Source organism: Quercus lobata, chromosome 6, assembly GCF_001633185.2.
Source record: "Quercus lobata isolate SW786 chromosome 6, ValleyOak3.0 Primary Assembly, whole genome shotgun sequence".
NCBI lineage: Eukaryota > Viridiplantae > Streptophyta > Magnoliopsida > Fagales > Fagaceae > Quercus > Quercus lobata.
This window is the reverse complement of record NC_044909.1, coordinates 17,832,961-17,859,897: the sequence shown is the minus strand read 5'-3', so window position 1 is coordinate 17,859,897 and position 26,937 is coordinate 17,832,961. Positions and strand designations below refer to the sequence as shown.

Here is a 26,937-nt window from a genome sequence, read left to right as displayed (position 1 = left end):
ACATACTAGTGGTACATTGAGAGGATTAGACAATACTTGTGATGTCATGGGCGGCCTTTAGAGCTAGTTGTACGTGTCCTTCAGTGGACTCTATAACTTCTCCAAATCTTGTTATTTCCATGGGTGAGCCCAATTGTTGAGCTGTAAGAAATGATAGATGCACTATATAGTTGTTGAGCTTTCAATAATATTGATTTTGCTACTGACTTGCAATATAGTGTTTCTATTGATTTTTTTCAAAATATTTTCAAGGTCTGCCGCATAATAGGCTTTAGCCCCCAAGAAATGAGGCGATAGTTGAATCATGCTTGATCCACCTTCTCTTGATACTATTGTGGAACTTCTATCCATTTTTCTGATGCCTTCATTTTTTTTTTTTGGAACCATTTTACTTTCTTGGATCCGTGGAAATACTTTGCCTTTGTTGAAACCAATGAGGGTGTACTCAGTTTTGCTGGAATATATGATTTCCTTAGTTTTGCTGGAATATTTATATCCCAATATGGGCTCCAAGGTCCATGAAACATGTCAAATCAAGACATTTTTGTATAATATTAATATAAAAAATATAGCTTTTTCGGTTCTTGAAACTATAAAATGATTTTCACTAAGACAAACATCTTGCCTTTTTATGAGAATAAGTTCAGCTATGTCCACATCAACCAAAAAAAAAAAAAAAAAGTTCAGCTATGTAATATTTAAAAAATAATATTTTTCAAAATACTTTTAAAAAGGTTTTTCTCTTCAAAAGAATTTGGTCATAGATTAATGACATGAGCAAATATAACAAAGACTTTTCACTTCAAAAAGGTACTAAACGCAAAGTTAGATGACGTCTACTGGAAGGAAATAGTTTCAAGAACAAAAACGAAGCAAAATTATTTGTAGTGAAATTGTTTGGTATGATAAAGAGTTTGCGAGTCCTTTTTTCAGGTTAACCTAAAATTATTTTTAAGTTGATTTATATTTTCAGTTGAATTATACCAGCAAATGGAAAAACTATTTTATAAAAAAAATATTTTAGATGAGAACAACAAACAAGGGATTAGAGCACTCACGTGACATCAGTTGTTTAACATAAAAATGTATAAAATTTATAAATTTTGAAGGACAAAGTTTGGCAACAAACTTGATTGTTGCTTAAACTATAATTCCACCTAAAATCTTCTTATTGAATGTAAATTTTGACAAATTTACTATTAGATTACATTTTCTTCTTATATCCTTCATATTTATAAAATTTCCAAAAAATCAAAGATCAATAGTTATATAATCTATCAAATATTTAAATTTCAAATTTATGTAATATAAAATTATGCATAAAAAATAAGTTTATTGATTGAATAGGAAATAATATTCAATTGACATGAAATTTGACATATGTGTTAAAAACATAAAAAACTTGCAATTTAAACTGTTAGATTTTCAAAACATGTAGTCATGTTAATTTTATTAGTGGAAGTTGTAGCCATTGACTATAATAAAGTTTGTATCCAAATTTTTTCTGCTTAAAAATGATTCACATAGTAAGTGTATAATTGTGTAAAATTGCAAATTTATTAATGTAACTGTGTATATTTACATTGAAACTATTCATTTTGCATTTATTTTTATTTTACGTATCACCAGAATGAAAGAAGAAAGTGAATGATAATTATTGTTAGAGGTATGTGTGGTTTGGTTGGCTTAATTTTTTCCCAAGTTTATCATCAAACCGATAGGGATTTGTTTTCTCATTATTAGAACCAATGCATACCGCCTAGGGTTGGTTTTTCGACCTATATTGGTGTGGTTTCTTACGGTTGGTTTAATTAGTTTGGTCGGTTTGAAACATTAAAAAATCTGTTTTTTTTTTTTTTTTAATATATAGATATATAAAAGGGCTTTCAAGCCCAATACACAACACGTTCAAGATATCAAGCAAAATGTTCACTTAACAAACTATTCACACATCAAGCAAAATGTCCACTTAGGTTTTCATAGTTCACACATCAACCTGTTCAATACATCAACTTGTTTACACATAAAAAAAAAAAAATAAAAAAAAAAAACTGTCCAAGTGTAGTTTCTACCCTCCTACCAATAAAAAAAAAATGTCCAAATTTCATCATAAAAAATTTGTTCACACATAAACTTCATAAAAAATCTATTCACACATTAAAAATCTGTCCACTAATTGAAGCCAGCTCATGTGATGCAACTATGCAAGTAAGTTACGAAGGGGTTACCGATGGTTTGCTACGAAGTGATGAGGCGTTTGCTATTGATGAGACTTGAGAGGACAGACTGCAGAGGCCAGTTGAGTCGAGAGGCGAGAGGCCAGAAGTGAGAGGCGAGAGCGAGAGAGAGATAAGGGACTATAATAGAATAGAATGAATTTATACTAGCGTAGAAATTAGAAAACCTAGCATAGAACGACATCGTTTTGCCTTTTATTTATTTATTTATTTTTATAAATAGCACCCAATACGACAACTTAAAAAAAATAATAATAAAAGAAATCCCTGGTAAAATGACGTTGTATCCAAACCTATAAAACTATTATGTAGGTATCGCCATATTGGTTCGGTTTGACCTTGTCTCGGTTTTAGATTTTTGCTCTGGTAATTGCATCGCACCAGCATCGGAAATCCTTTTGCGTTTTGAATGTCAACATCGGCTTAGTCGGTTGGTTGCAATGGTGGTATGGGATGATCAGTGCCAATCATTAGGTCAGTGATGGTAAGCTTCTGCTCACCCTTAATTATTGTATATACATGAAAAAAGAAAAACAATTAAAATTTTAAAAATTATTATATTAATAAAAAATTGTGTAAAATAGGTAATTTGAGTGTTTTAGAATTTAAATATGAAAAATAAAAAATAGAAAATTTTTATGCAAAAAAAAAAAAAAAAAATTGTATGATTAGAGTCCTACTTTTGTGAAATTTGATGCAAATTTTATTAAAAAATGTCAGTGCCATAAAAAGTTTTACAATTTTTACTATAACTCACCACATGATAAGTTGTAAATGGTAAAAATATATATAAGGCTATTTGGTATGGAATTTTGAGCAACAATTTTTAATTTTTAAACACCATTATATATATTTTTATACACTTTTTTTATCTATATATATTTTTTAAAAATATAAATAATATTACTAGAACAATATTAGCAAGATCCTCAACAGACGCAACAGACCCACTTTTTTTTTTTTTTTTCCACCGCTTGCAACTCGGCAGGTCTCAAATTGTGAAACTTTTGGCGTAAGCATTCCTCAATTTTATTGTGCTTGAAACTTACTTTTTAAACGTTGTTGAACAGGGTCGGTGAATGGACCACTGGTGCAAACCGAAAGAGACAAAAGATTTCGCCGAAAGTTAAAGTAATTTCACTTTTTCCCAACCCAACACAACCCACCATCTTGATCTCGTACATGTGATAAGTCCTACAATCACTGTTTAATCCTGACTGCAACATCTGCATACTACGTGGTCAACACCAAAGGTCACAGCCCAAAATACGGTCAACTAATCGTCTGTTACCAAATCACGTAACAGCCCCATACAAATTAAAATTGCCCCCCACCCACTCGAATAATGGAGGTCCTGGTTTTATGAGAAAAGATTAGACGGAGATTGATGACGCGGCACTCTCTTTACTTTACTTAACTTTCCCTTCAAAACTTGAATCTTTGTTTTTTACACAAAACAAGCACACAAATTTTTTATTTTATTTTTTTTTTTATTCATTTGTTTCTACAACTTCTTCTTCTTCTTCTTCTTCTTCTCCAGACAATACATTCTCTTAAATCTCTCTCTCTCCAGCCATGTCTCTCAGAGGAGTAAGTTTTTCACTTCAAATTATTTCGCTACTTTTTAGTCTCTTCGCTTTTACTGCTTTTTTATTTTATTTTTAAAGTGAAGATTCTATGTTGCATTTACTGTGCATGTCATTGTTCTATGACCAAATCGAAAAATACATCTTGATTTCTTAATCACGACTTTGATTTCATGGATTTGTTAGTGTAAAAACTTTCAACATGTCTACGCATGTCTAATTTTCCACTTTTTCTTTTTCTGTTTGAGAGTTTTGTTTTGTTTTGTTTTTTTTAAATTCCTCTATATAATAATTATAATCATAATTATATGCATGAATTTTTTTTTTTTTTATCTTAAACTTATGATCTTCTTTAAAATATTAAAAATTTTAGGGCTTTTTGTCAACTTTTAAAAAAGATGTTTTTTTTCCCCTAAACTGTTGAAAAAAGAATTCATGCAAATTTTAGAGATGGAAACAATATTTTAGTCTAATGATGAATTGGTGATACAGTTAATTGAACTGATTTCTGGTTTGATGTTATTGGCAGTTAGTTTTGGTGTTGTTTCTCTGTTTTGAGGGAAATTTTATTAGGTGGAATTGAATGTTTTTTTTTTGAAATTAATGTGATGTATGTACATTGTAAATGGTAATCACCTAGATTGATGGTATTTCTTAGTCATGCTTTTTAGGCTGTGAATTACTACATAGCAGTTACGCTGTGTTTAGTAAGTTTGCATGCAAAGTGGAATTGGAACTGGGAACTGAATTTTCACCAGGAAAAAACCAGATTCAATTCTCAGTGCATAAAAGCTCTCACTTTTGTGGTCTGGGACAGGTCATGGTAAGTAGCCTTATCCCCAATATTTACGGAGAGGCTGATTCCCAAGACTCGAACCCGTGACTTGTCACTTTTGGTGGAACCATGGAAGGAACTTGCCATCGCACCAAGGTCTATCCACTAAAAGTAGACCTCAAACATATAGAAAAAAAATTTCACAGGAAAAACAGAAGTTCTGTATTTTGGATGTCACTGAATTGGAATTACAAACTGAATCCTATATTGTGTGTGAAGTGGAGTGTTTGTAACATTCTTATGTTATTACGAATTTTTTAAACTAAGGAAAGCTTCTACCGTTGTTCATATCCAATTTGAATGCATTAGAAAGTGAACTTCCTGATTGATTACTATTGCCATAAGTCTTGACACTAAAAAGTGCTTTGTGTGGCCGGAGAGGAAAAGCGGCATTTAAAAGCCACTGTCTTGGACAAAAATAAAGAGAGCCCCATAGCCATGGGCATGGGGCATCTCATTTAACATTGACTGACATATTTGTTTAAGGGGGAAACCAAACCCTCTCCAAACTCCCGAAGAAATTATGTGCCCAGGGATAGGAACTTATTACTTGAATCAAATTTGTGGCATTATCATATTTATATGAAAATCACAAATAATATTTAATTTTCTATGGTGTTATCGATTCCTTCTGTTGTTTTGTCATCATCATGATAATGTTTTAAAGCTTGTCAACAGATCAAGTGCTTTAACTTGTAATTTTTGTTTTCAGACAAATGCTTCTTCTGGCATGGGTGTCGCTGAGCAAAGCAAGACCACATTCCTTGAACTGCAAAGGAAGAAGGTGCACCGCTATGTGATTTTCAAGATCGATGAGAAGAAAAAAGAGGTTGTGGTCGAAAAAACTGGGGGCCCAGCTGAGAGCTATGATGATTTCACTGCTTCTTTGCCAGAGAATGATTGTCGATATGCAGTTTATGACTTTGACTTTGTGACTTCTGAGAACTGCCAGAAGAGCAAGATATTTTTTATTGCATGGTTAGTCTCTTTTGCAAATGCTTAATTTTGTGTTATTTCTATGGGAAAGCAGGCTGCAATTGCACTCATAAAACTGTGTTTTATGCCCTTCTATCTTAAATTAAGGGCGATGATGTGGTCACACCAGTCATACTTATTCCAATATATTTCTAGGTTTACTTTTGTTGCCAAAAAAATTAGTGCCAGAACAATAACTTTTTGTTACATAACTTCCTTTTAAAAAAAAAATTATAAATGAGAAGGAGATGTGGACAAGTGGAAATAGAAGGAAAAATAGGATTTGAAATGGGGAATTTGCTTAAAGATGGGGTGGTCCATTGATGAAAAGAAGAGGGAGAGTTGATTCAAGTTGACGGAATAAAAAAAGTAGAAAAGACCTAAAATAACATTAGTTGAGAGTATTACTTTGGACATGATAGAATGGCAAAAAAGAATACATGTTGCCAACCCTATAAGACAGGCATAGTTGTTGTGGTTGGTGTGTTTTTTTTTTTTTCTTTTTCTCCAAGGGGGGTTGGGGTCATGTTTTGAAAAACAGCAGTGTGCTCATAATACTTAGGATTCATTATATCCTTGTTTACTCTTTAACATCCTTGTTTCTCTTAAATTTATGAACCCGTTACCTGTCATTATGTGGTTGCCAACGTTGTTTATGAAGAAAAGCTTTGTTGCACAAATTCATGGCTTCCATATACCTTTTCTTTTTACAATATGCTGCTGCTATGCACAATTACAAACAAAAAGTGAGTAATAATCTGATTTGGCCTTTACTACAATGATGTGACCTTTGTCTAATAGGACTACGGAGAACATATTCTTGGTTCTTCATTCATAGAGAAAGAAGTGCTAATGCATTGGATAGCAGTGAGGTCTATCTCCAGAGAGTGTTATGGCATTGGGATTTGGATTAGAGCCTTTCATTATTTGAGGATTTCTATAGTTTGGCTCTTGTTAGTTGAATAATAAGGTGACAGTAAGGTTTGAAATGATTGGTGTTGTGTTGAGGGCCAATGAGAATTTGTTTCGCCTTTATTTGTTATCATGTCTCACTTGGTTTATAGAATTTTGAATGAAGAATCTTCTATGTTGGATATTTTTTAAGAGTTGCTATGTGATCTCCATGCAAGTATTGGTGAAGACAGTCTTTGCAAGGGCTATCTTCTGAACTGTTGAAGTTCCTGTGTGATCTATGTTTACTGTTTTGGGCCAGTGAGGAACACTAGATTTTTTTTTTTTTTAATCTTTGGATAATTTTCAAACTTTCATTTTCTTGTGCAAGGATTGGAAATATGGTGATGGAATCATCAGGGGCATTTTTTTGGTTACCCTTTTACCTTCTTTTTTTCCCAAACTAAAGTTATGATATTAATGGTTTTCTTTCTCAATGTATCCAGGTCTCCTTCTGTATCCAGGATCCGTGCCAAGATGCTGTATGCAACATCAAAGGATAGGTTCAGAAGGGAGCTGGAGGGCATCCATTATGAGATCCAGGCAACTGACCCCACTGAGATGGATCTTGAAGTCCTTAGGGACCGTGCTAACTGAGCACTTAGAGAAACACCCAGGGGTGACCAAAAGAAACGCATTTTCCTGCTTCAAGTAGTTGCTGATTATGTGCACTATCTGTTACTGACACAAATTACATATAGCTTAACTATTAAATAATTGGCACCTGGGAAGGCTGATTAGGGGCTCGTGGTATGATACCCAGTACAGGGGAATTTTGGGCTCCCTTATTGCCATGATGCTTCTCAGGTGTTATATGGGTATGTTGTGTATGGATAACGTGACTGCTGTTCTATGGTATGGATATTTTATCAGTGGGTCTCTTGAGTTCATTTTATTTCATAATCTTGGAAATTCATGGCTTTTTGAACGGACCATACTGGACCTAGGTGGTTTCCTTACTGACTGACAGATTTTAGCCGGGGATCTCTAGTTTTGTAGGCAAATTCTAGTAATGCATATGATATTGCAGTTTTGGCTCGGAAAGAACTTGCTTGCTGCCAATGTTTTTTTGCCTTTTTTGTGTATTGTTCAATCCAGAACTTTCGAATAATCAGCTGAACTTGCAAATGATGAGTTTTTTCCAAGGGATTTGTGGAGATGGCCTTTTTAAAAAAAATAAATCAGGCACCTAAATGATATGGTGGGTATGGTATGGGACGGAAACGAATTGGTGCTGTGTTCTTTAGCTTAGAAGTGCATTTGATAAGACCTTGGGTCTCTATTCGTGTACCTCTTGTACGGTCCCATATTGTGTTGTTTGTGTGCTTTTAGATTGCTGACTAGGGGTGAGCAGAAAGTCACTGGCACTGATCCAACCAACCGGTGCCGATCATCCCGCACCGCCATTGCAACCGACTGACGAAGCCGATGCCGACAATCGGTTGCAATCGACTGACGAAGCCGATGCCGACAATCGGAGCGTGAAGGGAATCCCGATGTTGGTGTTGTGTAGTTATCGGAGCTGGAAATCCAAAACCGATACGTGTCGAACCGAACCAATACCTATATGTATATCGTTCTCCACTTCTCAGCTTCTCCAGTTCTTCTGATCTGAGTCCAGTTCTAATAAAGACGATGATGCTATGAATCTATGATTCTTATTTCCTAATATATGACTTAATGAAACGGAACGTTTCTGTTTAACAGGGCTATTTAAAAAAAAAGAAAAAAAAAAACAAAAAACAAAACGACATAGTTTTACTTTAGGGTTACAAATTTTAACAAGTATATGAATGATTCTTTTCATATAACCTATCTCAAAACTCTCTCTTTCTCTCTCACCTCTTTGCTACTGCTTAGTGCTCACCCCCTGCCAGTCCGTCGCAACACAGCTGGTGAGTTTCATAGTCACAAACAATTAACCGATTCTTCTCTCTCTCTCTCTCTATACTAAGTCCACGAGAACTGGCATCTTTTTTTTTTTTTTTTCTTCCAGCAATTTGATTTTAAGGGAGACTAAGAGAGCTATCACTCTTTAATCATTCACTGAGAAAGATTTTGAACTATAATCACTAATGATTCAAAATATTGCTTAGTATTTTCAATATTTTTTTTTTCAGTATTTTTGTATTTTTATTTATATATTTTTTGACTTGAGGATTTTGAGCTACTTAGTGCAACTATTGTGGTACTGCCATTCTACCTATTAGGCATTGGCTTTTGTTTATTTGTTGTAGTATATGTTCATGGTAAAGCATTTCTTTGGTAAAAAAAATTATTTATTTATTTATTTTTACATGGAAGTCGATATTAATTTTATTTGCATTACATTCTGATTATAGTTGTTTAGGTTATATATATTGAGATTGAGTAATGTATATTGTTAGTGTCTAATTGAGTAATGAGTAATTATGGTATAAATATGAGTTGGAATATGCTTTTGTGTGTTGGCTGGGTGTAGAAAAATATTATTTGGCATTTTTACTTTTTTTTTTTTTTTTAATTTAATTTAACTTTTCTTTTGCTTCTATTTTATGTGTGACTAGATTTTTGATGGCTTGCTAAATAAAAAAAAAAAACAGTTTGCATTTACTTGAAATCTTGAACAGGTTGATATATTGATGTTAGGCTTGAAAGCCCAATTTTTTTATTATTAAATTTTTTTTTTAAATATTTCAAACCGACCAAACCAACTAAACCGACCACAAAAAACCGCACCGCAATAGGTCAGAAAACCGACCCTAAGCAGTGTGCATCAGCTCCAATTATGAAAAAACCAATCTCTATCGGTTCGGTAATAAATTTGGAAAAAAACCGCACCAACCGAACTGTGCACACCCCTATTGCTGACAACAATTCGAGTAAAATAAATAAATAAATAAATAAAAAGGATTCGACTGAGAGACTAGTGGGTTAATGGGCAATGGCATTGCCAACCAACCACAAAAAACCGCACCGCAATAGGTCAGAAAACCGACCCTAAGCAGTGTGCATTAGCTCCAATTATGAAAAAACCAATCTCTATCGGTTCGGTAATAAATTTGGAAAAAAACAGCACCAACCGAACTGTGCACACCCCTATTGCTGACAACAATTCGAGTAAAATAAATAAATAAATAAATAAATAAAAAGGATTCGACTGAGAGACTAGTGGGTTAATGGGCAATGGCATTGGCACTCTCTCACTCTCTCTTTTCATGTAGTAGAATCTGACTCAAATGATCAGACCTCCCTTCGCCCCACTTGTAGTAAGAGGAAAAGTGGGACTTGGAAATTGGAATAGTGAATCAAGTAAGGATGGGCATGGAGCTTGTAGGATTTTTGTCATAGCTCAACTAGTTGACATATCATCTTTTTAACTTAAATGTGGCATATCATCTTTTTAACAAAAACATTTAAGGTTCAAATAATACTTTGTAAGTTAAAACTATCAAAATAGTTATAACTTGAGGGGAAAAAAAAATAGATGTGTCCATGTTTAATGGTATGGGCATGTGCATTGTCTTGTGGATTTGATCTCTCATGGCTCCTAAACCATATTTAGGTTTTGCTTGATGTTAGAGCATTAGCATTGGGCGCTAAAGCACTCAAAATGCCATTTTAGCACACTAAAGAGCAAAAAAACCGTTCGATATGCTACTTGAGCATTAGCATTGTAGCATATAATTGTACCAATGCTACTTATTCTTTTACTCATTTTTTCTCTCTCCTCTCAAACCTTTCCCTTCTCACTCTCATACCTCTCTCTTCTCCTTTTCTCAAACCTCGATGAGTATTGTGGCATGGCTCGCAACCAAATCTATGACACCACAGAGATCAGCCCCACCATTGACTATCTTCGAGTCAACATTGAGATTAGCCCCACCACCAAATCGCACCAAGAGTGGCCTCAAGATCAACCAAGTCTATGACAACAAATCACACCAAGATCAACCCCACCATCGACCACCTTCAAGTCAACAAGAGCTCGCATCAAAAACACTTCGTTGTTGCCATTAAGAAGGGTGAAGAGATCATCGACAAGCTCGATTTGGGTGCTTGGTTCCAATATGGTCACAGGTTATAGGGGTGGTACTAAGTTTTGCTTTATGTTTTCGTTTTGTTTTTTGTTTTAAAATATGGTAAGAGTTATTCTAGGTTATTTTAATGTGTTATATGCCAGAATAGAAAATAAGATGTAGGGTGTATTATTAAATGATATGTTAAAATAGTAAAAAGTAGGTTTTTGATACGCTAAAATCACTTTTTTTTTTAGCACATTGAATGCTAATGCTTTTATTGCCTATTGCCTCATTGTTTGTATGCAAACCCTTAGTCACAACTTAAATGCTCCACATCCTCACTACACTCTGCCAAATACTAGAAGCTGCGTGGATATTATTTCTTAGACACTGATGGAAGTGTATGGAGTCAAATCTCCTTGGCCACCCAACTCACATTCTGTAACCAAAAAAGATATCATAGAATCATATCAAAATACCCAGCCACTATTGCATTCCTCCAAGCCTTCATGATCCAGCCACTCCTATATTTTTTTATTCTTTCTTAATTTTTGTGTATGTTTTTTGTCACAAGACAAGACACAAAATTGAAGAGATTGTTGGAGGGGGCAAATGGAGTAGTGAAAGTGGGTTTTGAGAGAAGAAAGGGGGGGGGGGGGGGGGGAGCTTACTGGATATGAGTTAATGGCTGATGAGATTGACTCTATTTAACTCTTCCATTAGTGTTGAAGAAATAATGTACATGTGACTTGTTACATTTGGTGAAGTATAGAATGAAGGATATAAATTGGGATAGAGGATTTGCCATTTTATTTTATTTAATTTATTTATTTGGGTTTTGATTATATGAAGCGAGAAGTGAAGGAGCAAGTGGTTGCAAGTTGCTCTAGATTCAATGCATGGGAGCAAAATATGGACAAAAGTGACGGATGTTGGGTTAGATCTTTGTTGTCTTTTTAAGGTCTCTTTTATAAGTTTTAAATTAAGTTTGGTTTTGGCTGGAATTTTCATTTCAATACATAAGTTAGTATAACGAACTCTTTTAATTTTTTTTCTTGGTACAAATTTTAAATTGTATCAACCATTTCGACTTAATTTAAGGAGGAACTTTTATGATGTGGTTTTAATATCTTATGAAATTCTTATTTAAAATGTTCTAAAGCTTTTATGAATTTATGTTTAGGTTAATTAAATGGTTGATTACTCTCCACCCTTTTTTTTTGGAACAGGTGGCACTAATTAATTTTTTTTTCCCTTCTCTCTCTCCTTTTTTTTTCTTTTTTTTTTTTTTTTTCATTTTACCTTATCCCCCCTCTCCCATATCTAGCGATCCACCATCGGAACACCTATAAGCTCCAAAAATGGCATCTAATTACCCATACTTCTTTATCGAGTCCACTCTCCCCTCGCCACCCACATTTCCCTCTTTCTCTAAATCCATTTCTCTCTCTAAAAGTTGCTTTGTACTCTCTCTAACGCTACCATTTCAAGATGAAAATTCAATCACAAGCGTGTCCAAAAAATGGTCACTTTGACTTAGGAAAAGGGGGATTTAGTTGAACTTTGGCGTTTGGTTAGCTACGGCAATAATTGAAGCCCACTATGGACTATGGCAGTAGGTGTTATGTCACAGCAATGAAGTATTGGTGTGTATGCGCGCTTTAAGTTTAATGGTTTGAGCCTTGAGTGGAAAATGACGAAGCGGGTGGAGGGATTTGGATTTTGATTTTGGTCTGTTGTGTGGGGCGATTGAAAAATGGTTTTTCATTTATGGTTGAATAGTGTAATGGATTGGTTTGGGCTTTGGGTGAGATAGATTTGTGAGTGTGTATGAATATTTTGAGGTGAGGGTGTGCTCTATATGGGTTATGTTGTGGCTTGCATTGGTGTGGTGGAATGGGTGAAGCCATGCAGTAGCGAAGCTTGTGCATTTGGCCACGCTTGTTTGCCTTTTTCACGTGAGATGGAAAGTAACTTAAAGGTGCTGCTTGGTTAGAAGTACGGAAAATGTTGTGAGGATAGAAAAGATATATGATTTTCACAATGTGTGTTTGGTATAAAGGATGGAAATGGAAAGATGAAGAAAATTACTAGTATCCTTATAATATAAAAGTGGATGAGTAATTTTCATCTTGATGTCATTTCCTCTCCCCATTTTCTTCCTAGTTTGAATGAGAAGATATATAATGGGTTCGGGTAGAGTTTAATAATAAAAAAATATTCACATTTTCCCCTCTCTCTCAAATAAACCAAACCCAACGTAAGCAAATAAGTTAACTTAAACCTACCTTATTTACTTAAGATCACCTTTTGTCTTACCATTAAGAAATATCAAATAAGATTTGAGTACAGCATTTTTACTTCCAACTCCATTTGTCTCTATTTTTGTCTTATCTCCCTTTGCCGTATAAAGGTAAAGTCTAACTCTATAAAATGACTAAATTATTTTTTACTAGTTATTTTAGAAAGTAAGAATAAGAGATTTTAAGTGATAATTAAATATAAAGAACCTCATTTAAAGTTTTATGATTCTAAGGGTTCGTTTAGATACAACTTATTTTGCTAAAAATTGAAAATACTGTAACAAAATAATTTTTAAATGTGCGAATAGTGCTGTGTGACCCATTTTTAATTAAAGTTTTGGTAAAAAAAGATGTTTGTGGGTCCTGTAAACAGTACACGGGACCCACTGATAGTGCCATTTCAGACCAATGTGTGGACATTCAAAGTGCTAATGGGTCCCGTGCACATTGTCAGGTCTGTGTTCCACGTGAAACCAATTTTTGGTAAAAAAAAGAAAAAAAAAAAAAAGAGAGAGAAGGAAACGTGAAAACTCAAAACGTAGATGTGAAACCTCTGAATCCAAACGCTCACTAAGTATACGATTGGATAGGAATTATTTTCCTGTGTCTGGCGTTTTGTATTTTCTTTTTTTTTTCTTTTTTTTTATGCACGTTTTTCAGCTTTTAGGAGACAAAATGCACAGTTCATGCATTATTTACAAAACCCATAACCACTTTATTCAGAAAAAAAAAATTAAAAATGGGTCCTACGATACTATTTACACATTTAAAAATTATTTTGTTATAGTGTTTTCAATTTTCAATTTTGAATTTTCAGCAAAATAAACTGTATTCAAACAGACCCTAACTCTAACTATATTTAGCCCCCATCGATTAAAAAAAAAAATCTTAAAAACAAAAAAAAAAAATTATCTTAACAAAAAAAAAAATATATATATATATATATATATTTTTTTTACGAGCTTGAGTTGTAATGGTACAATTGAGCCCCGGTAATTGAGGATACTGTTGGGCTACTATGTAGTGGGCTAAATAGCTAAGGCTGAAGTTAAGGCTTTTTGCCTCATGAGGAGACGTGTGAGACTGTGAGCCAATTTGGCCTATCCTAATAACGACAAGTGTGGTCTCCCACCACTGTCATTATTAATACTCAGCGTTTCCCTCGTGATTTTACGTCAATGAAATCTATACAACACACCCAAAACATTAATGATGATGTCACAATTTGTGCTATAATTTGCCAATGGAGTAAGTTTTGATTGATGGAACAATGTCTCTGTATAGACCTACTATGTGGAGAGGTAATAGTAAATTGATATGAAAACACCTTTTTATCAATTATAATGAGCTAGTTGTTTACCCATTATAACTCGCCACATGAGTTAATTGAGACACAAATTATAGCATAAATCCACACAAAAAGACATTTCCTCGATTCACGTCGGTCAATCAATCACACACGCCACTGTACACTGTATTTGGTACACCCTCAACGACTCTGTGAATATATAATATATAAACACTGACAACTTTAATTTATAGTATAATTGGATTTTGGAGGTATTGCAATTTTTGTATTCTTCTAGTTGATCTTGTTTAATGGGTATTTGGCATCTTTCAAATAGTTTCTAAAAATAGAAGTGGGTGCTGAGGAAAACCCTTGTATTTATTATTGTTGCTTTATTATATAGTTCATAATTTACTCACATGAAATCTAATCTCTTTTTATAGAATATAGAGAATTCTAGATGATCAGCCCAGGCCAGGTGGATGGTGGACCATAGGTACATGAACAGGTTTGCAGCAATTGAGTGTTTGTCACCTTAAATTGCCTTTTCCTTGTTGCAATTTTTGTTTTTTGTTCTAGATTAAAAAAAACTTGCAGCTTTTGTATGTTGTTTACTGGGTTTTGGTGGTCTGTGAAATGGGTTCTAGATTTTGTAGTGACTGAATTTGATTGATGGTACTTCCAAAAAAAAAAGCTTTGCAAGTAATTTTTACAACCATATGTTTGGTTTGACGATCCACTATATGCTTTTTCTAGTACTGTTTTAGATATTTCAATTTTTTTTTGGGGCGAAATTCAGTCAAATAGTTTCATCAAAAAAAAAGTTTGCTGCAAATAATTGAGTCTTTGTTTTGAGTTGCTTTGTGGGGTTCTTGAATTGAACAGTTTAAAGTTGTTTGATAGAATTTGTGACCGACGAAAATTTTGTCTGTTTTCCTTGTTCTGGAGTGAAGGTGAAGAGCAAGTACACTGTAGTCACTATAGAAGTTAAGACATTGGTTTGACACTGAAGTATTGGAATTATCCAATATGGGTATCGTTAAGACCATAGTTTGGTTTAGGAGGGACCTCAGAATTGAGGACAATCCTGCTTTAGCCGCAGCTGCTAAGGATGGTTCTGTTTTTCCTGTCTATATATGGTGCCCAAAAGAGGAAGGGCATTTTTATCCAGGTCGAGTTTCGAGGTGGTGGCTGAAGCAATCTCTAGCCCACTTGGAACATTCCCTGAAGTCTCTTGGGGCTGAACTTATGCTCATCAAGACTGACAGCACTCTTGCCACTCTTGTGGAGTGCATCAATGCTGTTGGGGCAGCAAAAGTAGTCTTCAACCATCTTTATGGTATGTTCTGGTTCCAAATTAAGTAGCTTCACTTCACTGATATGCACTTTGATTTTGGTATATAAATTTAGTGAGGCATATTAACTTTTGATATACTTTATTTGGTGCCTTCATGAATTTATCTATCCTTTGTAACTGAATGGATTGGTCTTTTATTCAATGGGATACTCATCCATTTACGGATTCTTTCAGATGATTATATCAGTTGGTTTTTAAGTTTAGAGCTCTGACACATGATTATACTAATTCTGTTAAAATTCTTACACAACTTATCACCAATACAAATTATGGTCGTCAAGATGGATAAAGAAACAAGTCTGTAAGAGAAGGAAACAACTCATAAAACACTAGTGGCCTCTGTTACATCTGAATAGCTGGAATTCATTTTCTTTAGAACTGGATTATTCTTTACCTGTGAATAAGGAAATTGGACATTGGATTTACTGAAATAGATAATTGCAAGTTTAATTTTCAAATTTCAACTATGTTATTCAAACTTGTAACTACCATTTCCTCGCTCTGAAGTAGAGGGATATTTAATAGGCATAATATAGTCATGATTTCATACCTTGCAGCCTTTGGAGCTCTAATTGTTTAAGTTGAATACTTTTATAAGCATTTTTGTTTTTTGATATCTTAATAAATAAAACTCAAGCAGTGTCAAATGGGTTCCAAGACCTTGAAACTTCACACACTACTGTGTATGCCATTTATCAATTGAACCTATATTTTAGTTGGTTATGGATATGTTCTTTAATGTGTTCAAGGGAGTATCATTTTCCTTCATGCTTTTGGACTGTTCTTTCAGAGATACTCCTATAGAGGCCTTTGTTAAATCATTAAATGCTCTCTCTCTCTCTCTCTCTCCAGATCCTGTTTCACTCGTTCGAGATTACAATATCAAAGAAAAACTGGTGGAGCTAGGAATTTCTGTGCAAAGCTATAATGGTGATTTGTTGTACGAGCCATGGGATGTATATGATGAGAGTGGACATGCTTTTACAGCCTTTGAGGCATATTGGAATAAATGCTTGCACTTGCAAATGGAACCTGTTTCACCTTTCCCTCCATGGAAATTAGTGCCAGCTTCAGGTACATTTTAACAAAATTTTCTTTTCTTCCATGATGGCACAATTAACTTAGAGGTTAAAATATATAATAGTATTGATGATTTAAGAAATAAGAAGGTAGGGGTACTGCTGTTGTGACACTTTCTACTGGCAACAGAATGGTCATGATATTCAGCTCAGATTTCAACTTCTCAATATATTATGTTTGTCGGTGTTTGCAAAAGAAGAAAGATGAGTGAGAATGAATAGCTGAGGTGTGCTTCTTCTGTATAATGGCAGGAACTGTTAAGAATTGTTCAGTTGAGGAATTGGGTCTTGAAGATGAATTGGAAAAATCTAGCAATGCATTATTAGGAAGAGCATGGTTTCCAGGTTGGAGCAATGCTGATAAGGCTCTTACTGAATTTGTTGAGCGGCATTTGCTGGACTATTCAAATAATAGGCAAAAGGTTGGGGGGAACTCCACATCACTTTTGTCCCCATATCTTCATTATGGAGAACTAAGTGTACGGAAAGTTTTCCAATATGTCCGAATGAAACAGATATTGTGGGCGAAAGAAGGAAACTCTTTGGGTGAAGAAAGTATAAATCTTTTCCTCAGAGCCATTGGGCTTAGAGAATACTCCCGTTATCTTTGTTTCAACTTCCCGTTCACTCATGAGAGATCATTACTGAGTAACTTGAAATTTTTCCCTTGGAATGCTGACCAAGCCAATTTTAAGGCTTGGAGACAGGGTCGGACTGGCTACCCATTAGTTGATGCAGGAATGAGAGAACTTTGGGCAACTGGGTGGATACACAATCGAATAAGAGTGGTTGTTTCAAGTTTTGCAGTAAAAGTTTTACTTCTTCCATGGAGATGGGGGATGAAGTATTTCTGGGACACACTTTTGGATGCAGACTTAGAAAGTGACATCCTTGGTTGGCAATATATCTCAGGGAGCTTGCCAGATGGTCATGAGCTTCAGCGACTGGACAGCCCAGAGGTACGTTGGGCCTACTTTTTTTTATAAAGCATTAGCAATTGAATTTATAAAAGTTATTGTGCTGAATTTCAAGACTTTGAAGTTTTAAATTTGTAATATCCATTATATAGCATTATGTTGGCTATATATTATAATTTTGTGGCAAAATGTGATGTAGTCACTTTCATTTGAGTTCTGTTGTAAGCGTGCACATGTATGTGAATTTTAAATATTCCTGAATTTACATTGCTAAATTCCATGTGGGTTATTTAACCAAGAGAAAGACAAAAAGGTTTTGGCTTCCCCATGTTTTAGCTTACTTTCCATTCTCCACAGATTGTCCAAATGCCCCCATAAGAATAGAACAACAGGCCATCAGAAGTGTAATGGAGTGAACATGACTCTTTGTGCATAAAAATCTAGGAAGTCTCCGTTGCACACTTTGAGATAGGATAGTTAAAAGAACTCCTTGAAGAAAGTTGAATGCGTTCAACTCCTTTAGTGCCTTGATTTCTCTTACTGAGAAGAATCTAGTTATTTTGGTGGGCTGAGCTTTAGACTTAGATTTTTCTGACTGAATTAAAGATTTCTAGCCGCCCTGGCCTTTTTGGACCTCATTTTTTTTCTTCTTCTATATTCTGATTTTTGGAGCCAGATTCAAGGCTCCAAATTCGATCCGGAGGGTGAATACGTGAGGCATTGGATGCCTGAGCTAGCACGGATGCCAACTGAGTGGATTCATCACCCTTGGGATGCACCCCTTTCTGTGCTCAAAGCTTCAGGGGTAGAGTTGGGATTTAACTATCCAAAACCCATAATTGAGATAGATTTGGCCAGAGAACGTTTGATTGAAGCTATTTTCAAGATGTGGGAAATGGATGCAGCTAGTAGGGATGCAAACTCAGATGTCATGAATGAAGTTGTTGTTGACAATTCTGATGGTACTAAAAATTTGGCTATTGCCAAAGTCGTTGAAAATTCAGGTGGTACTGAAAATTCTTCCATTCCAAAGGTTCTCTTAAAGGAAAGGATTCCGTGTCCTACTATTTCATCAAATGATCAGAAGGTGCCCACGGTTCAAAATTCTAAGCATTATCCATTCTATAGGAAGAGATCTAAATATATGGAAGGGGAAAAGCCACTCCCAGGTGATTTGCATAAGCATAACAATGAAGCAGGGACATCAAGAACAGATGAAGACTTACGCTCTACGGCTGAATCTTCGTCGACTAAGAAGCAGACCACCAGCAGAAACACATTTTCTGTTCCTCAGTTGTCTTATTCATCAGAAGACAACTTTTTTCCAGTGTATGACTCTTCTGACTTAAAGCAGCCATGGCAAGAACAGATTAACATGCAGCAGAGTTCAAACAAAGATGGTAAGTAATATTAGTTATTTTGCAATCAGTGATTCATAATCGTGTTCCACATTTACTCAAAGCTGCATCATTTTAAATATTTTTAGCAGCTGCTTCTGGCTTCCTGCTCATTATTTGTAATTGAATTTTGATGAGAGAACTTTGACTTCTTACTGGAGGCATGGTTATCCAAATAGATATAACCTAGCTATTAGATATAATCTTATAGCTATGCTGATAAAGCATCTTTCCCCTTTAGCGTAGTCAATAGTCCTTGTTGCACTAACAAAGAATGCATTTTTACATGCCATAACTTGAAATTATTCTTCCCATTAAGCATCTGTTTGGGATGAGCTGAAAAATTCAGCTTATCTACACTTTTAGCTTATTTTTGCTACTATTCATAGGCTCCACTGCACTTTTTGATACTATTCATGGGTCTCACTATACTATTTAGCTTATTTTTTAACCTATTTTTTACGCTTTTAGCAAAAAGTTTTCAACTATAACTAAATAAGCTATTCCCAAACGGACTCTAAATGTTTCTATCTCAAATTCTGTTACCAATGAAATGTTTGCCTCCATCTTGGGCAAACCTAAGCAAACAGAGAACTACACTACCAAATAGATTTGGTGGCTATTGGAACAATCAGTTGCTTGAACAAAGAACCAAAATCAAAACTGAAACAGCACCTCAATCCAAAAACAGAACCATAGCTCAGAAACTGGTTTGTTGAGATAACAGAAGCTTTGATACCTACTTTTTGTGTGTGTGTAGCCAATTATAGTGGTTAATGCAAAATAGAAATAGAAAAATAGAAGAAACAACCACACAAGGAACACAAAGATTTACATGGTTTGTCCTTAGGCGTACGTCCAAGGGTGATGTTAAGGAGAAAGTTTCACTAAGAAAATAGAGATAGGCACTCACAAAACCTGAACTATATATTCACCCAAAGAGCTCTCTCTCACACCTCAAAAATTTCTATTTCTCTAAATTTGGTGTGCAGAAGATCAAAGTTGGTTATGCAATTATGCTTCCTCCCCCCCCCCCCCCAAAACAAAAGTTCAAATCTCCTAGAGCCCCAAAATGCAGCCTATTGTGTCTCGGTCAAGCATTGAGTTATGGAATATTTTGGTGATTGGAAAAACATAAATATCTTTGAACAAAGTTCTAAATGGAAAATTTTCACACTTAAAAAAGGAAAAAAAAAAAAAAAAAAAATCCTCTAAGCATATACGTAACGCGTACGATGAGGCTAGGATGTATAATGAAAAAATGCTCAGAGAAATTACCAAAACTGTAGATACAGGCATCAAACCTCAACGTTTGGCCGCCTCCGTGGAATTTGAGGGGGTGTATTGGATTGGATAAAGATAAAAAAAAATACTCATAAGTTCAAGTCAAAGCCATCAACTCATCACTTCTTATAGCATCAGGATAGCATTTGATTTCTTATCTTTTTGTTTCCATTGTAATTTTCTGAGCAATATCAAAGTGGATATAAAATTCATCAGCCCTACAGTTCAGGTGGTAAGTTTAAAACCCATTGATAACTCAGTTTCTATTATAGAAATTCATGAAAAGTTCATGTTCTATCTTCTTAACGTTTTCATCTTAAAAAGGATTTAGACATGGAGTAGTTCTGTTATTTAGTTGGGGATTGGACTTAAATCAATTGGAATTTCAGTCACAGGAGTCTCTAGTTAAGGTGAATTAAGTTGATTGCTGTCACCACCATGGAGTTTATTCGTTGGCTTCTAATACACTGTTCAAATTTGTGCAGGAACTTTTGGAGGTTCATGGCCTTCTCATTCATAAATTCACAGCCAACCATAATGTTGTCCAAGAAAGAGGATGTTAGTGTATGATCGGTAAACTTTGGGATGATAATGTTCTCCCCCCACCACAAACCCCCCTCCCCCCAAATTGTTCTTTTGTATGTATATCCGTATGTCAAATAATGTATCCTTTGTTTTCCTTGGTGACACTGGATAAGTTTTAAATCTGATAGCAAAGAATAGGCTTGAAACATTTTGCCAACTTTTTTGGTACACAAGCATTTTTTAAGTTTGCATTGATACATTTACTTAGCTTCCTTTGTATTTTCTATCTACTTGCAATGTATGCATGCGTGCACCGTGGTTGCTGAATTTCACTTGATTTTGGGTGCTCATTTTGTTTGACAAATTAGAGGAGTAACAACTAACATGGTGGATTTCATGTCAAAAGCCTCATAGTTATCCAGTGTCCGATTTAACCAATGAAGATATCATGTCAAAGGTCTTGTAATTCTACGATGTCGTCCAATAAGGGTAAGTTTTTTTTTTTTTTTTTTTTCGCTGAATCAATTAGGGTAGATTATGATCAAATAAGTTGATGGCCTTCATTTTTTGTGTTGTGTGAAGCTAACTGGCTCCATACATTATATTTGAACCACCTCCATTATATGGTGTGTAATCCTAGTAACTTTTAGGATTACTCTCTTAGGAATTTTGCACAATATTTTACTCTTCGGTGAGTCCTCAGAGGTGGGGAAAGAAATTATTTTATGCAATGGCTATATGTAGCTTATATTTTTCACTGCGTGTGGACTGGACTTATCGGAGTGTAAGCTCTACTGTATGTGAGGAATTGGATGGCATATAAGACTTCATGAGATATCTTCTCTTTTTATAAAGTTCTTCAATTGTTTATACGTTTCTTTTCTTTTATCCAGGGAATCAATATATATATATATATATATATATATTTTTTTTTTTAAATTTAAAAAATATCGCAAATTTCTTAAGATTTTCTTATGTTTATAGGGGCAATTTTTAGCCTTTTAGGACAGAAGGCCAACAAGGGAAATGCCCACATAGTCAGTCCAAAGCCTTTTTCTTTGCAGCCCATAGCCCGTGGGAATAAATGCCCAAAGTTGGGTGAAATTGGACTCATAAAATTAGCCCCCAAGGCCAAATTTTTTATTATTAAAAGAACTAAATTTCCAATCAAGGCCCAAGCAAATTAAAGACTGGTACAAGGGTGGGTCTTCAAAGCATGAACCGGTGCCATGTAGATGGTCAGGTCAGGTGGACACTTGGAATAAACTCAATGAAGCCCAAAAGGTCATGACATTAGCATGGTCCATAGATTTAACAGAGTCAGCAACTATGGGTATTTTAAAAGGCCCAGCAAGGCAGTCCCAAAGCTGTCAGCAGAACCCACCAACTAGGGTTGAGCCAATATGTAGAAGAGGCACGGCTTGCACAAAAATTCAAGTGCAAATTACAACTTACCCACTTATGGTTTGACCGAAATTTAAGTTACTTACTTGTGGTTTGAAATTTAACACTTTACTCACCTAAGATTTGATTGAAATTTAAATTGCTTACTTGTGGTTTGAAATCTCACGATACAAGTGTTCCACTAGATTCTTTTTTATCCTACTTGATCTTGTATTTATTTATTTTTAATATTTTTTGTGTTTTTGAATGAGAGACATAAAAGTGGAACAAAATTACATATTTAGCCTTGTAAAGTGTCAAATTTTGAACCACATGTAAATAACTTAAATTTGGTTGCAATAAACTCAGATTTGTTGCAATAAACACCTGTTACAACAAAAAATTCCATTGCACACTACTGCAATAAAGTCTGTGACAATAGGTTATAGCAACAAAAATTTTGTTGCAATAAAATATTCTTATTATTGTTTAAAAAATTTATTGCAACAAAAAATATTGGTGCTATAATTTATTGCAACAAATGTTTTGTTGTAATAAATATGGCAGAAATTCGGAACATATTGTAATAAATTATAGCAACCTTTTAGACTTAATTATATAATTTATATTTACATGTATCCACTTGCTATTTAGTCCTTTATACAAGATGGCCTTTGGCTTAGGTGAACACTGCATCTGCATAATCTTCAACATATATAATGTTATGAATGATTATAATGTTATTATTTTCTTTATTGAATTTTTGTTATTTATTGTTTTCATGTCTAATGTTTATTACATTCTATTGTAGGTTGTTCCATTATATATTTCAGAGTTCGCTTTAGCTAATTTTGCAGACAAGTTAAATTTGATATATAAAAATTCATATGGGGTGGCAACTGCTTTAGGATTAACATTGAATTTTGTAATGCAAAAGTTTAAGTGGGGTTGGAGGATTTGCTTGCAATTCCAGGATTTTTAGCTGTTCCAGCCCTTCTTATTTCCTCTTTTGCTCAAGACACCCCTATCTACCATATAGAGATGAAAAAAGTTAGTCGAAAAAGAACAAAATTTACAAAAACTAGGGGTAAAATTATTGATTTTGAGTTTGAACAACTTATAAAGGAGGGTCAGGGAGCTTTGAGTTTGTTGAAGCATGTCTTCAGTCGCCAATGTCGTCCTTGTCTGGTCATCAATTGTGTAAGGGAAATATGCATGTAGTTTACAGGGATGTTTGCCATAAATTTCTTCTTCCCAACTATTCTAATGAAATTTGAAGTCTCCAAATATGCATCTTATTTGGCGCCAATGGTTCTTGAATATGTGAACATTGTTATGAGCATCTTAGGTTCATGGTTGGTTTGTAGGTATAAGTGACAGTCGTTGTTGGTGGTTTTTGCACTTATGATGTTTTTTGGACTCTTTCCAATTTCAGTTTGGCTACTACAAGGGCATTATAGTGTGGTGTATCCTCCACGTAATGAAGTGTGCACATTTTTTGGATTCCTCGTTGTTCATTCGGTTGGATATGGACTGAATTCATCAAGATGGACTGAAGTTGATTTTCCAAGGAGAGCTATGTCAATTGCTGTTTTTATGATGATGACTTCAGCTGGTTATGGTGAAGGAGTATTGACTTTAGTTGGTTGTGGAGAGTTGTACTATACCACTACAAGAATAAAGGTTTATTGCAATGAAATATTTTGTTGCAATAAACACATTACAACAAAAAAATTTCATTGCACACTATTGCAATGAAAATTGTGACAATAGGTTATCGCAACAAAAATTTTGTTGCAATAAATATATTTATTATTATTAAAAGTAAAAAAATATTGGTGCTACAATTTATTGCAATAAATATTTTTGTTGTAATAAATATGGCGGGAAATCAGAACATATTTCAATAAATTATAGCAACAATACTTTTTGTTGCAATAAGTTACTTTTGGAAACTTATTGCAACAAATTTTTTCGTTGTAATAGGTTACCAAAACAATAATTTTTGTTGTAAAAATTTATTTCTAGAAATCTATTCCAACAAATTAATTATCTTAGAGTGTCACTCTAGGCATTGAGTTATTGAGATTAGGAAAATGCTAAAGACATAAATAATTTTACAATTTTTTTTTATAAACCTAGTGAATGATTATTGTTAAGTCAAAAAGTGATGTTAGTGGTGAGCTCAAATAAGACCCAGTAAAAATTTGTCATATCATCGGTTTGTAAAATTATTGTAAAATTCTTTGTGCTTGTAGCATTATTCCGTGTATATAGATCACCAGGCGCTATGAATGAGAGACAAGGATAGATCATTTTTTTTTTTTTTTGTTTAATAGTAAAGTAGTACCACGTGGCAGTCCACGTAGGACTAAACTAAGATTTATAACTAGAATTTTCCATAAAAGTAGCACAATTTTAGGGAAAAATTAATAAAATCAAATAAAGAAATTTTATGTCATTTACAATATTAAATTCACCTATGAATCCTTCACATTTTAATTGGGCATTCAAATGACCACTAAGGCATGCCTCAAAATCCAAGAAACAAACAAGTGAACAACACAAAACCAGCATATTTATTACTACAAGAGCCATAAGTTTTACATTAGATGGTGTCGGGGGTCGTTTTGGTGCGTAGCCACGTCTTCTACTGGAGGGGTGACTTTGCTAGACCTGGATTTGTTTTGGGGAGTTCAATTTGGAACTCGACATTGGGCTGCATAGACCAATGGCTTCTGGTGCATTTTTAAGCCTACAAAATAGATAAAGCCCAAAATCTATGAATCATGATAATGGTTGAAATAAATAAATAATATGTTTAGTTGAATAGCTTTGATTAAATGATGAGTTGAACATCATTATTATTATATATATATATATATATATATTAAGTGATGTCCAATATTAGAGAATAATTAATTAAATGTCATATGTCCAATAATGGGATGTGTCCAAAATAGTCCATATCCAGCTGTGGTTTATGTCCAAATAATATATGTCCAACGACGGTTTATGTCCAAATAATATATAAACGTCCAGTGGTGAGATGGATTCAATTTATTAATATATGTGTTCATGGGTTATGTTGCTTTCTAAGAAGGGAGATTTTGTAAGAGAAATGGAGAAGGAGATGGAGATGTGTTTATGGGAAGCAAAATGATGAAGTTTTAGAATATTAGAGTGTGGGAGAGATGGGTAGTAGCGTGTGTAGGAAGAGTTGTGGCTTAGTCTTTTTTATATAGAACCAAGTATGTAACTAGATTAGAATTAGTTGAAGGGAAAAATAGCAAATAAAGAAAGGTTTTTGGCAAAACAAGTGATTTCCTTAGTTGGTTTTTATGTTTTAGCTAAAAGAAGAAATTCTGAGATCTAATTTTGCGCTGCAGCTGTACAGCAACTAACACAACAGTAGCTATTGGTGCTCTTGTTATAGTTGTCAGCTGTACAGCAGTAGCTGTCTTGACACAGCTGGCTGATGTCAGCTGGGTGATGTCTTCTGCTGGAGAAAATGTTCAACATTAAATTCACGGGTTTGGTTGAAAATGGTAAGATAACTTTTATGGGATTCTCCTATTTTTGGTATTGCAGCTAGAGGCTAAAGATTTGGCTTTAAATGGTATGATTTCTTTTATAGGCATGTGTTTGCCAATAAGATTTAGGCATGTGTTTGGTATTGATTTAAATGAAAATAATAATATAATTTAGATTATACGATGAACATTAAGTTTTAGGTAAAGAGTAATGGAGAGTTTTATCATTTTAAGTGTTATGTGATATGTGAGGCTTACCAGATGTTACCTATTGCATACTGACTCGTCAGAGTTTAGGAAATTGGGGAAGACATGCCAAGCAACATGTTTCCTTTATCAACTTTGAACTGTTGGAGCTTTATTCAACATACTTCTTGGCTCTCCAAATCACGACTCCCAAAATTCCCCCCGATGAGACTCATGAGTTTGGATCATTAGCCGAAAATGAGATGTTGTGTCATGAGCTTGAACAATGGGCTTTGATGAGATAATATTGCCACGGGTTTTGGATCGTGGGCTTTGGCGTCATTTTGTTTAAATATGGGCTCTTTTGGACTTTAAAATATATTTCCCAAAATTCATAATATGTTGATGTGGTGCGGGTTGCCAATGAAATAAAACCATGTGGCGTGAAAATTTTGTCCTCAACAAATGGCAAACCCAAAATCATACAAGCATTCAATTTATCTATCCTAACCATAGATCAGTCCATAAATCACACCCCAACGACACTCGGTATTAATTAAATCCAAAAACCACTAACTTGGTAACAAGAAATGAAACAAAATCATAGGCTCCACTCACACAAGTGACACAACAAGAACAAGAAGTCATCAACAACAACAAAAGCAATGATAAAAGTAGAAAACAAACAAACAACAACAAGAAGTTAAAAGAGAAACAATAGAAGAGAAATCATAACTTAGAGAACCCTTAGCTGTGAGGGATTCGAGCTTGAAGAGTAAACAAAAAGAGTAGCCTACTAGAACAACTTTCAACTCCTTTAAAAAATTAAGGTTTCAATTTTTTAAATTAGGAAAACAAAATGAATCAAACAAATGAGAAATAAAATACAAATCAGATAAACAAAATAAAAATATGTTAGGATTTCATCTTTTTAAGTTAGGGTTTCATCTTTGAAAAGTGATAACTCAAATTTATGACCCAACAAATCAAATTAATAACTACAAGTCTTTGATTTTTAAATGATGTGAACAAAATGATAAACCCATATCTCAAAATATAGAAAAAGAGAGATGAAAAATGAAGAAAATATACCTGAGATC

At 34.2% G+C, this 26,937-nt stretch overlaps 2 protein-coding genes across 11 annotated transcripts; both read left to right on the top strand.

The window, feature by feature from the left end:
- The first annotated feature begins 3,633 nt into the window (after positions 1-3,633).
- Positions 3,634-7,479, top strand: LOC115949617 (actin-depolymerizing factor-like). Its single transcript, XM_031066893.1, has 3 exons — positions 3,634-3,827; positions 5,371-5,636; positions 7,031-7,479. The coding sequence occupies exons 1-3, from the start codon at positions 3,813-3,815 to the stop codon at positions 7,179-7,181; spliced, it is 432 nt and encodes a 143-aa protein (XP_030922753.1). The 5' UTR covers positions 3,634-3,812; the 3' UTR covers positions 7,182-7,479.
- A 6,651-nt stretch (positions 7,480-14,130) lies between these two features.
- LOC115994512 (cryptochrome-1) lies at positions 14,131-21,018 on the top strand. 10 transcript variants are annotated; one of them, XM_031118692.1, is made up of 7 exons: positions 14,131-14,189; positions 14,620-14,684; positions 15,130-15,515; positions 16,386-16,607; positions 16,865-17,571; positions 18,206-18,929; positions 20,696-21,018. In XM_031118692.1, the coding sequence occupies exons 3-7, from the start codon at positions 15,206-15,208 to the stop codon at positions 20,728-20,730; spliced, it is 1,998 nt and encodes a 665-aa protein (XP_030974552.1). In that variant the 5' UTR covers positions 14,131-14,189; positions 14,620-14,684; positions 15,130-15,205; the 3' UTR covers positions 20,731-21,018. The 10 variants fall into 10 exon arrangements, with proteins under 10 accessions (XP_030974552.1, XP_030974556.1, XP_030974555.1 ...); XM_031118696.1 differs by having other exon boundaries at positions 14,132-14,189; positions 14,620-14,672; XM_031118695.1 differs by lacking the exon at positions 14,131-14,189 and adding an exon at positions 14,272-14,369 and having other exon boundaries at positions 14,620-14,672.
- The last annotated feature ends 5,919 nt before the right edge of the window (positions 21,019-26,937 follow it).

Bases quoted from the DNA above. Each gene is read 5' to 3' on its own strand.
- LOC115994512 (XM_031118692.1), top strand. From the start codon at position 15,206: ATGGGTATCGTTAAGACCATAGTTTGGTTTAGGAGGGACCTCAGAATT. The intron at 16,608-16,864 runs GTACATTTTAAC...GTATAATGGCAG, and splicing joins GAAATTAGTGCCAGCTTCAG to GAACTGTTAAGAATTGTTCA. The intron at 18,930-20,695 runs GTAAGTAATATT...AAATTTGTGCAG, and splicing joins GCAGAGTTCAAACAAAGATG to GAACTTTTGGAGGTTCATGG.
- LOC115949617 (XM_031066893.1), top strand. The intron at 5,637-7,030 runs GTTAGTCTCTTT...CAATGTATCCAG, and splicing joins AAGATATTTTTTATTGCATG to GTCTCCTTCTGTATCCAGGA.